The 15,122-nt window shown below is 33.8% G+C and overlaps 2 protein-coding genes across 9 annotated transcripts in view; one reads left to right on the plus strand and one right to left on the minus strand.

The window, feature by feature from the left end:
- LOC119637235 (adenosylhomocysteinase-like) overlaps positions 1 to 15,122 on the plus strand; it is a 287,510-nt gene that overhangs the window by 8,542 nt on the left and 263,846 nt on the right. The gene's annotated exons all lie outside the window — the stretch shown is intronic.
- Positions 1 to 15,122, minus strand: part of LOC119637227 (flotillin-2) — a 217,893-nt gene that overhangs the window by 3,790 nt on the left and 198,981 nt on the right. For 4 of the 8 annotated variants that reach the window (XM_038033096.1, XM_038033092.1, XM_038033091.1 and 1 more), the window contains 3 exons: positions 14,880 to 14,906; positions 14,629 to 14,631; positions 14,072 to 14,180 (listed from right to left, as the gene is read on the minus strand). In XM_038033096.1, coding sequence (XP_037889024.1) covers positions 14,072 to 14,180; positions 14,629 to 14,631; positions 14,880 to 14,906 — 139 coding nt within the window. Of the gene's footprint in view, positions 1 to 114; positions 247 to 14,071; positions 14,211 to 14,628; positions 14,774 to 14,879; positions 14,907 to 15,122 lie in introns of those variants that run through there. The other 4 variants (XM_038033097.1, XM_038033098.1, XM_038033095.1 and 1 more) reach the window with 4 other exon arrangements.

Below are 15,122 nucleotides of genomic sequence, written 5' to 3' on the forward strand. Positions count from 1 at the left end.
GAAAATGCTTGGGATCGTTAAACAAAAACGATGGAAATTAATTCAATTGTTCAATATTAAGATTTGTATGAAATATTTATTGATGATTTCATTTAAAATTGTTTTATACGTTACCAAGTTATAACAGCATAGGTTAGACATAAAGTCATGGTTACAGTAAAAGTTCCCATCCATAGATACGACATAGTTTGGCATTAAATAATCACATCACTTATAATTTATTTACGTTTAAAAAAAAGTTTGAAGCTTTATAGCAAATAAAATGAAAATAATTAAAGACAATAAAAAAAAAGTTTGCATGCACACACACACACACTCGTAATTTTATTTGCGGAGGCGAAAGTGCTTTTGCCATTATTCTCCAAATAAACAATAAACGAATAATTCAATTAAAGACGAGTGCCTTCAAGCATCAAGCAATATGGGTACATCTTAAATTCAAATTGAATAAAAGAAGATGCAACGATGAAGCTTTCTTTTAGGCTTTTAACGGTATGTTTGGTGTGTGTACAAGTATGTTTTTTTTCTATAATCTACACCGCTTGTGATACATTGCATATTATGGTTGTGCGGATGTATATAACAAGCGGAAGGGCTTAAGATAGATTTAGCTTTTTTTATACCGATCCGCTAAAAATCATATTCTCAATTGATTTAAACCGATCCGTTCGTCCGTTAGTCTGCCCACGTATTTTTGTGGTAAAGCTAGAGCTCGCAATTTACGAGCTATTCAGACAAACGAGCCTTATTGAAAGTGGGTTGGATCGCCCCTTATTTTTAAAGCATTCATCATAAGAAAAAAAAATTCGCAATTTTCAAAATTTTTCAAAAAAAAGTCGCTTAAGTAATAGGATATCAGTTTATCAAGGCGATATGAAAAATGTGGGTAGAATGGGGTGCTGTTTTAAGTTCCGTTATGTGGGAAAAGGAGCCAATCTTCAATATTTTACAGTAATCGATCATAACACTAATATGCCTTAAAAATCAACTGTACCAAATTTGGATCACGTAGATCTATTTTTCGGACCCCACCCTGTGTAAGCATTTATGTGGAGAGCATTCTAATGTTTAGTGCTTTATGGTCAAGCGTAGGCGCTAGGCGTATAAAGTTTTTGTCAAGAAGATTAATTTTGCTAAATTTGGACCACGTTTGTCCACGTTTAGTCCACGTTTAGTTCACGTTTTAGTTCGTCATCTGTGTAAAGGCTTCAATGAACAGCATGTCTTTATTTGGAAACTAAGTACAATTTTTCGCACTTCATTAGGAAAATAAGGCAGGAATTGTCGGCCTGGTCGGACTATGATGTTTTTATTTATTTTATTCTTATGTAAGCAGTTAAGTGTTATCAGTTATCTCTGCTGCCATCATACTCAATGGATATAATGCTACTTACACCGCCATATTTGTTTCTGAATTAAATTCACATGGTAGTCCCTTCTCCTCTTCTCACTTAACCAATTTATAAATATTTGGGTGTTTCTGCTTTCTTTTTGTAAAGTAAGTTTTGTACGTTCTTAATGCAGTAAGTTGAGATGTGCTTATAATCAACAAGACAAATTTCGATATTCACTATTTGTGGTGTGTAGGAATTAATGATCGTTCGCGATTTAGTCAAGTTAATAGGTTGGAGGGAAAGTTCTGTCGTATTTTATGCATGTAATTCGCTTTAACACAAACTCGAGAGATTTAATGTGACCTCCAAGTGTTGTACGGTGAATGCCTAACTTTTCTGCAATTTCTCGACTTGTTAAATATGGATTATTTCCCAACATGGATCGGAAATCATCATTATCGATCGTTTTCTTTGGAGGCTCAGATCCCCGGAATGAAATTTGCTAAACCATCTTTGACAAATACGAACAATTACAATATCTTTTCCAAATACCGGACATAAATTTTTATATGCAACCGATGACTTGCTTCCTTTTAGGAATTCATCAAAAATGTGGTGTCATAAATGCAGTTTATCTACTAACATGTTTTTCACTTTAAATATCATAAGTAAAAAAATCCGAATGACTCACTAGCGAGATGTTACAATTTTTATTTACAGGAAAAAATTACCCCCCTATTTAAAATATGACGGAACTTTCCCTCCAATCTATTATTTTGGCTAAACAGGTTTTTATATATCAGTTTATGGGAGTTTGAGAGACCTTAGGTTAAGGCAGGAAAGGAGATAAGAGTGCCGATAATATACATCGGCTTTTTCGATAAAAAAAAAATTATTCGAAAAAATGGATTTAACGAATGATTCTTTTCCCACCAAAAATAAATATTTTGCTTACTACTGATTAGTCACTTGTGATTGTAAGGTTGGCCATTATTTAATCTGGTTTTCATTTTCGATATGTGAAAGCTGGAAAACTAGAGGTCAATGATCGACTTCCGCATATGCAGCTGGTCGGAAAGGCTATCAGTGTGAGAGAGATTCGTTAGAGAAAGGTGTCAGTGTCTCGGTTAAGAAACTAAAAGTTTTGTGATGATATGTTTTAACATAACTATGAATTCGCTTATTTATAGAATTACTTTTTGAAGGGTGCGGTACATTCGGTACATTCCAGTACTAAGGCGAAAGACAAACAATCCGTCCAATAAAAACGAATATCCTTAAAATTTCCAGCGTATTTTTCCAAGTATACGTACGTCGATTAATTGATCTTTTTTCGATTTACATTTGTTTTAGTTACTTTATGAACCCCAGAGCCCCTTAAATTAAAGTTTTCGCGCGAGAATACCTTCTCACTTTTTCAATATCTCCTTCGTAGATTATCATCGGAGATTATTATCTTTTTTTGTATTCAACCAAATTGTCAAAACACGCTCTTTTAAAATGTTGCAGTGGTGTTATCTCTGAAGGAAAAATTTTATTTCTGATATCCCAGAATTTCAACTGCTTACGGAATTCTTCTAAAATACCTTATTGTACCTAGCTTGTAATAATTATTATGAAAATAACAACATTAGTAGATTTTAAGGAATACGTTACAAGCCGTTAAGTATTAATATGTCGATATTTAATGTGTGGATCTGGCGTGAAGCGGTAGTTAAACGAGCTCCCGAGAACCATTGGCGGTTAATTTGATTGAATTGGATACGCGTCAGCGTTGCAAGGCAATCCTGCAGGAGAGAGGGAATATTCCAAGCACTGGGGTACCAGAATGAAAGTCAAGGTACGCTCCAAACTTTCCTCTCTGAGCGAGGAGGGGCCAGCAGTCGGATCTAACATATTGGGTTAACTTGCTGCGTTCAAAAATGTGATTGGACATATCAGCTTCGACCAAAGTTTTCACATGGTATGTTAATATGCAGGCGTCGCGCCGAAGGATCTTGGCAAGCACCAATCCGCATTTCAACCAATACTGTCACCTCTATTCTAAGCAGGGTACTCCTGACTTTGAGAGTGGGCAATCTGACGCCCGTGGATACCATAGTTTTTAGCATGCTTTAGAATTATTATCATAATGATTCTTATATTATTTACTTTTATACTTCTGGCATTTCATTAAAATTGACGTTCAGAAATGTCAAGTACTACGTTCGCCTTTTTATGACAATAATATATATACATACATATATATGTACGTGCTTTTAAAGCAAGGAAATCAACATTTAGTCATGTCATGCCATGGCATATACGAATTGTGAACATGTCCGTATATTATTTAAATGATGACAGATACTAAACATTTGCATAAATTTTATAAAATACCAGACCGTGATAAGAGAAAAAATGAAATAAGTGAGTTTTTTTGTCATTCCATTTATATATTTATATATATATATATATGAAAGTTCCCTCAGCTGCAATTATTGTTTATTACTCGTCATTGCAAAGATTGTGCAGAACAATTATGGTCATGCAAAACGTTTTCATGTAATAACTACACGACAACTGCGATTGTATCCTGCATCACTGATGGCGCAGGGTACATTAAGCTTGTGCGGACATTATAATATCCTGAAGGGCTTAGCATAGACCTATCGATTATTATACCGAGCCAATCAGAATCATTTTTTTAATTCGATCTAAGTTTGCCTCTCCGTCCGTCTGTCCGTTTTGTGTCTGTCCACGTATTTATTTGTTGAGCCTACAAGTAGTACCAAATTTTGAGATATTTTGATCAAACTTGGGACACTGACATCTTTCGGCCCAAGAACAACGCTATTGAAAATGATTCGAATTAGTTCATTTTTTCGACCACTTCCAATAAAAACTGGCATTTTCACAATTTTTCGACAAAAGTGGCTAAATAATAGTAGTTTCACCTTTTAACTTAGTATCAAAAGTTTGGTTTGGTTGGTGGAGCAAATTTCTGTCTTATATAAACCAATTTTCAATATTTGATGGCGAACATTTTTTTTTATAATAGCAAATTAACAAACAAATTAACTTTATTGAATTTGGGTAATGTAGGTTTTTTTTAAACCCTAACATATCTAGGGGTTATCATGAAAAGCAAGCCCTTATATGGAAAGAAAGTCTAATTTTTACTTTCTGCTTATTGTAATTGAGAAATAATAAAATTTTTATAAAGTAAGTAAAATTTCCTTAATATTAAATCCCGCCATGTGATGTTCTGGGAATCCTCCAATGTGCGGGCTTTCATGAAACATATGCCCTCGGCATGAAAATAATGTGCAATTATTGGTATAAGTGAATAACTGTGCCAGGCGAGGTGGAGCACCGTCTTTCATTAATTGGGGCAATCATCCCTCTCTGGAAATTTAGTGGTTACAGACGTTCTGACGCGAGATATACGTTAGGATTTGATTTTGCCGCAACGTCAATAATATGTCATTAGTGCCCGCTGAAAGTTGTTATCCGTATATAAGACTGCGGCAAAGTCGAATGCGTGAATTATTCGTCAGTTGCTAGTGCGTGTTGAGATATATTAGTTCAGGTTAAATAAAATTTATATCTGTAAAGACTTGACTTATGATAGGGCAGATGACGTTGTCGATGTTGAGAGGTGTAGGTGTTGATAGAACTGAAAAAGTTTGCAGACTAGGTGGAGGATGTGTTCGCATTTTATAGAATGATGAGCATAGCTCTGCAGGTCCTAAGAAGATTGCGGCTGCTAGAATTCAAACTTGTCTAAATTTGAACTGTTTCGATGGAAAGCGCGAAAGCGGCTTCGTAACGTTTAGTGGATTCGTTGAAAAGATCAGTTACTGAACTTACTTTGCTTAGGTAAAAAACGAAACTATTAGGAGCGTAGCGATGTCTGAAAGGCCCCATACGAAAATCTAAAAGCCGGGTGAAAGAACTTGAACTATTTTGATGACAGTAGTATTCGCAACGAATCTTATGGAAGATGTTTTGAGTACATATTGGAAGATAGTATTTATTCTGCCATGTAATTTCTATTCAAATCAATAGGGTTTGGAAAATCTGTTCTGAGAATTGTCCGCATGTGTCCATGAAGCATCTTCGTTCACAATACGATAATGGAAGTTCGAATTGGATAATCGATTGACGTAACGAATTCATCGAATAGTTTACAAGTGACAAGCATGAGATACGCTTGTGGGCTCATAAGCATTGGAAGCAGAGCACCCGGTAAATGGCCATAATGAAGACGCCGATATTCATATAGAAGAAAAACATCGCGACATAGAGCGGGATGATCAAACATATATATCTCAAGCGACTGTAGCGCGGTAAGCGTAAGAGAAAATATCCTGCAACAAACGTTTGACCTGCACAATCAAGCGAGATCTCACTATAAGTTGTCGGTCTGAAACAATGTAAAAATAACATAGCATCGCGGAAACGTAGATATGAAATTTTTCAAAGCCTGTAAAAAGCATACAGGACTTAAAGGAAATCTTGGATTTTTTCATTACTTCAACATATTTTTATGAGCATATCAATGAGCCGACAAAGCACATTTCATCCGAAATTGAAAGAAAGTTCAAATCGTTATCCATTCTGAGGTAAGAATTTATTGAAGTATTTCCCTCCCTGCTCCCTGCTTCGGGAGCTTTGAATTCGAATTTTTTGTTTTAAATATTGTTTCAATTTCCCGCTGCAATGTGGACGACTTTGCTTTACACAATAACAACATGACAAACTGACGAACGTAGAGCAAGACAAACATTTTTAAAACTCTTCAAAATGATTTTGCACAACAGCAGAAAAACTTAGTGTACACTCGCTCTTCCTCGTCCTGGGAATAAAAATTGATTGTTGTTCTTTTCTTATTGCCTGGCTGATGTTGCATTTCTTTATTCACCAACAGAACAAAACACCAGACCAGATGTAGCCTTAAACAATTGAATTACAACAAGGACACATACGTATATATTGCAAGGATAATGCAAAGTTAAAGAAGAAAGAAATATTATTAAAATCCGAAGGAAAAAAATTAAGAAAATAATAATTGAAGTTTTTTAATTTCCCTTGAAGAAGAAGAATACGTGAAAGAAAAATTGTTGCTTTCGGCATGCGTTCATTTGTCCGCCTATACGTTGCAGATATGCGTGCCTTTGTTTGCAATATCCACGAATACAGATAGAGCGAACTTAAAGGCATATATTTTCTGGATCTGCCTAATCATTTTTGGTCGTTCGTGTGCCCTTGTAAAAGTTCATTTTTCAGCTTACTTTTCAATCCGTTCGTCTACTACTCGTTGTTTATCAGTTTTTCCGCTTGTCAGGTCTTTCCACTTATCAGCCTTCCCGTCTGCTACCGCCAGATTTTCTCATCGTTCAGCAATCACATATTTCTATTCAATTCATCTGTCGTTTTCCCTTTTTTCTACAGTATTTTTACGCCTATCCTTCCCTTCATACATAAATTCAGCAGATTGTCTTTTGCCCGTTTTTGAAATGCTCACGATCACAAATACCCATCAAAAGAGTCTTTGCTTAAAAGCGACAATATCAATAATAGCCGAATGGAAATGGAGATGCAATTCGAAAAAAAAAAAAAAAAAAATTGTTAAGCGAACAAAATAATAGGTGCTTGTATGTATTTTGAACAGCGATCTCTATTAGCGAAAATGATGAAGTGATGCGAAGTATCAATGTGCACAACATTTAAATTCGATGATTTTGTTCTTTCCCTACATCAAATTATCATTTCTCATTTAGTATGATTGAGTTATTCAGTGTATGGAGACACTACTTACGCAACGCTTAAAATTGCATTCATGCAAATATTTGTTACTTTTGTTGTTTGATCTGCAGATTCAAAGATTTTTAGAAGCTTATGGCAATGCCGTTCCGTCATTGTCGGTGATTTTGATTTCAATGACAAAGAACGGCGTGGAGGATGAAGCCCTAGGAAATGAAAAAACTTTCGAACAGCTTAGGAGTTGATGAATCAAGTGTTTCTAAAGGCTTGCATGCGTTGGGAAAGGTTCAAAAGGAGGTAAAATGGCTACCATATGAATTGGCTGAAAATGCAATTTCGAAACAGTTTCGATAACGCGGTTTTAGTTCTGGCCAGGCAAAAAAAGAAGAGTTTTGTGTGCCGTATGGGCGCTGGGAATGAAAAGTGAGTCTACTACGACAATACCAAGGGCAAAAATTCGTAGATTAGGAGAGGAGCGTCAGCCATATCGCCACTGAAGTGGAATATATTCATGGCTATTAAGTTTTACTATCTATGCTTATGGTGGCATCAGAATAGTGCAATGTCGTAAGAGCTGCTAAAACCGAATCACAAATTGAACGATATATTGCTGCCAAAACAGGCTGGCAATGGCGGTTAACAGATGCAAAGGCATCCTCTTGCTTGGCAATGCTCGGCAAAACCTTGCAAGAGTTTGTCAACGGTACACTGCTGCTGTACTCAGCGCACTCATTCGACATACCGCCTTCTGATTACCACTCATTCCGATTGATGTATGATTTGGCTGGCACGCGATTCCGAAATGCTGAAGAAATGCGATAATGGATCGATAATTCGATCGCTGCCAACCTAATATCATTCTTTCGACTCGGTGTCGCCATTTTGCCGGAAAGATAGAAAAAAGTTGTGATAAACGATCGAAAATGTTTCGATTATTTTAAATTGTACCGATTTTACTCAATTTCCTTTTTAATTTGCTGTCTTCAAGTAAAAAAAAAATGATCAAAATACATGCAAGCACCGAATAGATTAAGCAAAGCTATTTTAAAACCCGACGGTCGTAATTACTGAAAACGCATCTATTAGCTAAAGTTATGTAAGTGTATTTATTTCCTAATCGAACAAAAAAAAAATACATATAAAAAAATTAATAATAAATTTATGTTAACTAACGGAATATGGGATGCTGTAGGCATATGAGATTTCTCTTTCGGTTTGTATTTGCATTTAAAAATCTGAGTCAGAGGTGTCCACGAAGACTATAAGTTGAGTCAATTTAGTTATGGGCTATCAAGTGCTGTTGCGTAACAGCAGCCCAGTTTCAAAATCGATCATAAAAATCAGATACTTTTCGTAAATACATAAAACCTTAGTAGGTAGTATGTAGAAAGTATAAACACGCCCAGACTAAAACTAAATAACTTACTAGGACCCAATAAAAGTTCAATACAAAGTCGAATGCAATTAGTCTAAAATTCGGTCTGCGTGACTGAACGGTTTAGTAGGACCGCCAATTGCCTGAGATTGACACAATTCAAGTTAAGTGAAACTTGTTTGAAAATGTCTTTAAATTTCTTTCACTTCTTTATACACTTTGTGGGCTCACATTTGGAAATTCAATTAGTTGCTCTTTGTTCGTCTTTACTACGGATAGACTGTTTTTATTTGAATGATGAAAATGGATTGAGTTATTCACGATTAAAGCTTGCCCTTGAATATTTAAGTTAGACGGACAAAGCTCTTTGTCGCAAAGGGCAAAGATGGTACAATTTCATTGATTTTATTTTCAATTTTTGATTCATTTTCCTTTATTTCGATTCGAATTTTTTTTATTCAATATGCAATCACACTGCAATCATTGACTGACTGACTTGTCTACTCATAAAAAAAAGATCACAATTGAAAAATTTTAAAGCTTTGCAAATTTAACTTTGATTATGTTTCATTTTTTATATTCTATTTATCACTCTTGAGAACGTGAACAATAACCGCCGTTAACCATTCCGTTTCCATTAGAATGTAACGCGTATGTGAACAAGACGGCGTTTAGCAAAAGACTGCCGCTACAACATAGACGAGTGGCCTTAAATGAAAATGAAAGTATATTGCCAGAACCTATTACAGCCACTGAAAAATGTTTGCATAAAAGATATAAAATGCTTAGGACGACGAAGAAGATGATAATTGAGACACTTGACAGTTTTACTTTGCGTATACTTGATACTTGACTTTATTAAGAGTTGAATATAGGATAAGTTAATGATATGCTGCGTGAATATGAGGCGTTATTCTTATTACTATTCTTATTACAATTATTACTATCTTATTACTATATAAGCAGCGACGAATAATTCTAAAGGATTTCTTAAAAATATCTCATGCTGACCTAGCTTCGCTATATCTACAACTTTGCCTATCTATTTGCTGGCGACATTTTCAAGGACTCGTCGCATAGAAACAAAAGTTTGGATTCTAGATTTTACTCTGTAAAAGAACTACGATAACGAAAATAAGAAGAAGAATCTCTTTTGAACGAGAGTAGAGCGATAAGGTTAGATGTCAAGAATGAATGCAACCTTTATAACCATAGTCGATAATTAGAGCCTAAATATTTTGCGAGCGCTTAAGCGTAAGCAAAGCAGTGACATGGACTGCAATTCAATATGAAACTTTAATGAAGTTCATATACGGTTCGGTTTACTCAAGAGATCACGAGAGAATTTAATTTACTTAAGAAAGCCCGGAAAATTATATATTGTTGAAATTTATAAGCCTTGTTTAGCTTTATCAAGAATTATGAAGAGGAACGAAAAATTAATGAAAATTTTAAACCACGGCCATCGGGATAGAGAAATGTTGTTAGGTTGTGATTGATAGAACCGATAGAATCATTTTTGAAAGCCTATTGAATATCGCGAGGCAATTGACTAATTGATCCGTTCAAGGAACTACGCATTAACTTTGTAATTACCTTAGTTAGTTGATTAACCAGGACTTTGTTTCTACTGTTTGTGCAATGCGAATGTAATTCTCTTAATTGTTTTAACCGTTATGTAACTTGTTAACTTTCATTTATTTATATGTTTAATATGTTGTAAGATTTTTGTTCAATTGTGTTGTTGCTAACCGCTTAAATTTCTATTTTTGGTTAACTAAGGGCTTTCAGTTTGCGGTTAGGTATAGATGCGTACGTGTTTGAGTGTATATTTTGCATGTCGGCCTTAAGTTTTCAGTTCATAATTAAATTTCTTTTACGCCTTGGCCAACCATTAAAATGGTACTAAGTCTTAACGTTCATAATCATACATTAAGCACATTAACTTAATAGAGCGAATGAAAGGAAGGTCCCTTCTGCGTTAAGTCAATTATTTAATGTGAAATGCGTTTACATTTTCATATTAATATAATATTTTACTTATTTAAAAACAAGTAAGAAAATTATTTAAGGGCATGGCCGAGCAGAGAATACCCTACACCATACTGTCTAATACAATTCTTATTTTTTATTAAAGAATACAAAAATTCTATCTTGTTTCTACGCAAAGGCATGTTCTTTATGCGCGTATTTATCGGGAAGCGGGCCCAAAATGCAACCTAATACAGTGCAAGTTTAATGCTTACATAGGGTGAGATCCAAAAGTAGGCGTAGATGCTTCAAACTTTTTTGTAAAGTTCATTTCTTAATACAAAGGATGAATTTTTGTGGAAATTCGCATACGCGGGTAGGATCCAAAAATTAGCCTGAGATGGTTCAACTTTGATACAGTCAATTTTTTTATGTTAAATTTCGTATTATGATATAATCTTTAACATGAAGCATTGAAAATTATATCTTTTTGTCGTATAAGCTTCAGTTTTCGTTATATAAGAAAGGGTTCAAAAATTGCCCCAGCCTGGCCAAAGTTTTCATATCAAATTGGAATGTCGAACTACTATTACTTAGTCATTTCTCCCGAGAAATTTTGAAAATTGAAAATTTTTCTTATCTTACGATTTTTCAGAATAGGACGTTACATAGGAAAGGAGTTGAAAAAGTGAAACGATTCGAACCGTTTTCAATAGCGTTCGTCCTTGGGTCAAGAGACGTCACTGTACCAAATTATTTTAAAAATTGCGATCCATAACTTAAACACATATATACATGGACAGATATCAGGCGGACAGACGGACAGAGAGGCTTAGATTAATTCAGACTATGATTTTGAATTGATCCGTATAGTAAAAGATGGGTCTATCTTAAGCCCTTCTGCGTGTTACATACGTTTGCATTAACGTAATAATAGAGTATCAGCGAGCAGCCGTAATTAATCAATATAGGCCGGATGAATATGTGAATACGTATATGTTACGTTTAGAGAAAGTTCCAAAAAGGAAGGGGAACACAAATTTACGAAACTTAGATAGCCTGCAATTCGATGAAAGTTATTTTAAATGTCAACCTTGTGAATCCAAATGTCTCGCCCGACCCAAGGACGAAAAAAATTGAAACGAATCACAATTGAATCTAGCGATCTGCCAATCTAATATTTAAGAGAAATATTTGCCGATTGGCCTAGAGACATGTGTTTTCGGATGATGAATCATAGATTATAAGTTTATTCAATCAGCTTCGCTTGTATGTTCCCCTTCTCTGTCATACGTGCCCTTCTTGCGTTCATAGGTGGTCCTTTTATCAATCTACTTTTCAATATTTTCTTGGTCCTTCTATGCTATTAGTCATTCCGTCTATCCTTCCGTCCACTTACTACTATTTCGCTTTGGACGTTTAGAAAAAATTCAAGTGAAAAATTTGAATTTCACACTAACATTGAAAGATAGCAGCGAAGTGAGTATGGACAGACGCCTATATATATATATATATATATATTCTGTATATTTTCTCTGTCAGTAAGCAAAATAAATTCCTGTATAGTTTGAAGTATGCGTGCGGATATTTTCATTAATTTGTCCTCGAAAAAATATATAGCGTGCGAGCAACATCTCACACAATCACCCATAGTATAATAAAAAGCAGAATAATAATCCTTCGATTAATGTGAATGCGGCACAGTCAATTTACATTTTTTCATCATTTTAACGAATGTTTGCTTAATAATTTAATTGTCTATTATATGGTTACGGAGCTAATGATTTATATTTGAATTTATATGATCGCAAAGTTCTAATTGTTTAGTAGCTATGTCGTAACATGAGAGCCCGCTTATAAGTCTGTTTGATAATAAGATGGCCTCACAAGCACATCTGTACTTGCCATCTATAATTTACTCTTAATTACTTTGAATTACATCACCGCACTATCTCAGTTCTATTGAAAATGCTTTGAAATTTTCTCTATAAATGTGTATGTATTCATTATATATATATATATATAATGATGCGAATTCTTTCATTTTATGCTTTTCATATTTGTGAAAAGTTCTGCTAACGTTACTTTGTTGTCACAGACAAAAAGTGTGCCATGTAAGGTTAACCTATTAATATGATTTGTTATATCGTGCGCTGCTTGCTGGACGAAAGCATTTTAGGATGTATGCAACATCCAGAATGACGATGTGTTTGTTTCCTATACTTTCGTTACATTGAACGATCTAAGTAAGTCTGGATAACTGATGTCTGTCCGCGTATTTTTGCATTCAACGTACATATATCGCAATTGTTGAGACATTTTATAATGGACCGACGATGAATTCTATTGAAAACTGCATCGGACTGCATTTACGACCAATTCCCTCATAAGGCTTTATTTTGAAGAGGTCTTTATTTACCCTCGAGGAAACCGGTGCAAATGGCTATTTTGACTCATTAAATGAGTGTAGAAATTTTGGATGGGGTGAGACCATCTATTTAAAACCCTTTTCTTATAAATATTCTGATAAGAAAGAAATCTTACAACAAGGTCTAGTATTTTATGATAAAAATAAGTGCAAAATAGTTCATACGATATATAAATATACTATGCCAAAATCGGACCCCATTGGTCTATTTGTTGCATCTCTTTCCCGATAAGGGCTCCCATTAACAACGAGCTTTTTCGTTTACGGCAAGATCTTAAGTGATTATAATAAATTTGATGCATGTTGGTTGCATTCTTCGATTGTCTCGTTTAGAACACTTTTCGAAATTTCCCAATTTTAAATTCTTGAGAACACTTTGCAAAAGTTGACGTGGCATGCGTAGTGTATTTTATTGTCATATTCGTACGATGCCTAGCGTTTTAACTTGTTTTAAGATTTAGGAAAAACTAAAACAACTCTTCCCAGCGACCATTTTTATGATTTTTTATAAATAATTTTCAAAAATTAATTTAAAAAAAAAATTGCTATTAATGTCCAGTTGGACTAAAAGCAAATTAAATTTGTGACCGGAATTTCTACTTTGTGTATATGCCCATGTATATTGTAATATGAAGTTAGATATGTGAGGAATTGTACCAGTGTGTATGATCAGAGATTACGATACGGTGTCTCAGCAAGCAAGATCGTATTGAATTTCACGTGATTTTTAAGCTGTTATTATATAACTGTCATTGAGATGATATGTGATAAATATAACTTGTATCAATTGGGTCTATTTTACACATCACAGCAAATTTTCGTCAGTTGATTTGCTGAATAGAAGAAGAAGAAGAAAAGGGAGGAGAACAACAAATTGCACACTGATTCAGCGAATTGAGTCGTTACGAATGTTGCTGACTAACTCGCCTAGACATGAATTGGAAGCTACAGATGTGCACTTGAATGAATATTTCTTTTCAGTAGAATTTGCTGAATAGTTTATGTAATGGTATAAATATATTGTCGGGTGTATGCACTTTTGTTTTTGACAATTACGCTATTTATTGTACTATATAACAAATATCCGAAACGAAAAGACATATATTCAAATTTCAAAAGCATGGAACATATTTCATACAAATAGTGTTTTCCTTACCAATGCGATAATAATAATAATAATAATAATAATAATAATAATAACAATAATAAACTTACCCAATATAGCGCGTAAGTGTCCTTCAAGTGTTTGGAGAATTGTTTGTTTGATTTCATTAACGCTTTTGCCCAAAAATTGTTCGCTGGCTGTACCCAATAATTCGTCGGCCTGATGATGAAAATAATAAACATTCATCATCTGATTTAATAGCAACGGTAGCCAAATTTTAATTGTTATCGATTTGTACGTTGGATATGGATGATAATTTATATGATGCACATATGATGATAATGGAGGTCGAGAGAAAGACAATGTTGCGATAGAGATAGATAGATATATAGAGCGAACGAGAGCGGTAGCAGTGATGATAGTGGTAGCAGTTTATTTTACATGTAAATTTGCGCAAAAGCCAACAAGAAAACGCCAGCAACGCGCAACATATGCATTAAATAAATGGAAAAAAGAAGAGAAAACATATATAAACTTTAGAATCGTATCGTAAAAAACTAAGTAAAATATAATTTAAACGCATTCAAATTTAATCGTAAGCTTAAGATAAAATATACATTTACATATGCATTTATATGTAATGTAATGTTTGTCGTATCATACATACCTTCTAATATAAAAAACTCTTTTTTTTTAAAGGAAATTTTTCAATAAATTCTACTACATGTTGCCAACACACGGTATACTCAGATAAATATTAAAATGAAAAATAAGAAAAAATAAATAAATAAATAAATAAATAAATAATTTTATTGAAATAGATTCTTTACAAAATATATAAAATAATAATTAGCAGCAAAATAAATTTAATTACATTAAAATAAAATATAATAATATAAATAAACGACAATCACTTACCTCCTCGTATTTATCGTAAGAGCTTGACTGTATTTTAAATAAGAAAAAAAAGCAAAAGTATAAAAGAAAATATATATCGAATTGAAATTACAATTGAATATGTGATGAATAAAATAACAAAAGAAATTAACTAAGAATGACGAAAAATAGCAATATTCGCGCCTACAATCACAACCTGAGATACACACCACACATTACACATTTTTATTTATTTATTTCTTTATTTTGCTTGTTTTTTTTTTT

The sequence above is a fragment of the Glossina fuscipes genome, unplaced genomic scaffold (assembly GCF_014805625.2).
Source record: "Glossina fuscipes isolate IAEA_lab_2018 unplaced genomic scaffold, Yale_Gfus_2 43, whole genome shotgun sequence".
In the NCBI taxonomy this organism is placed as follows: Eukaryota; Metazoa; Arthropoda; class Insecta; order Diptera; family Glossinidae; genus Glossina; species Glossina fuscipes.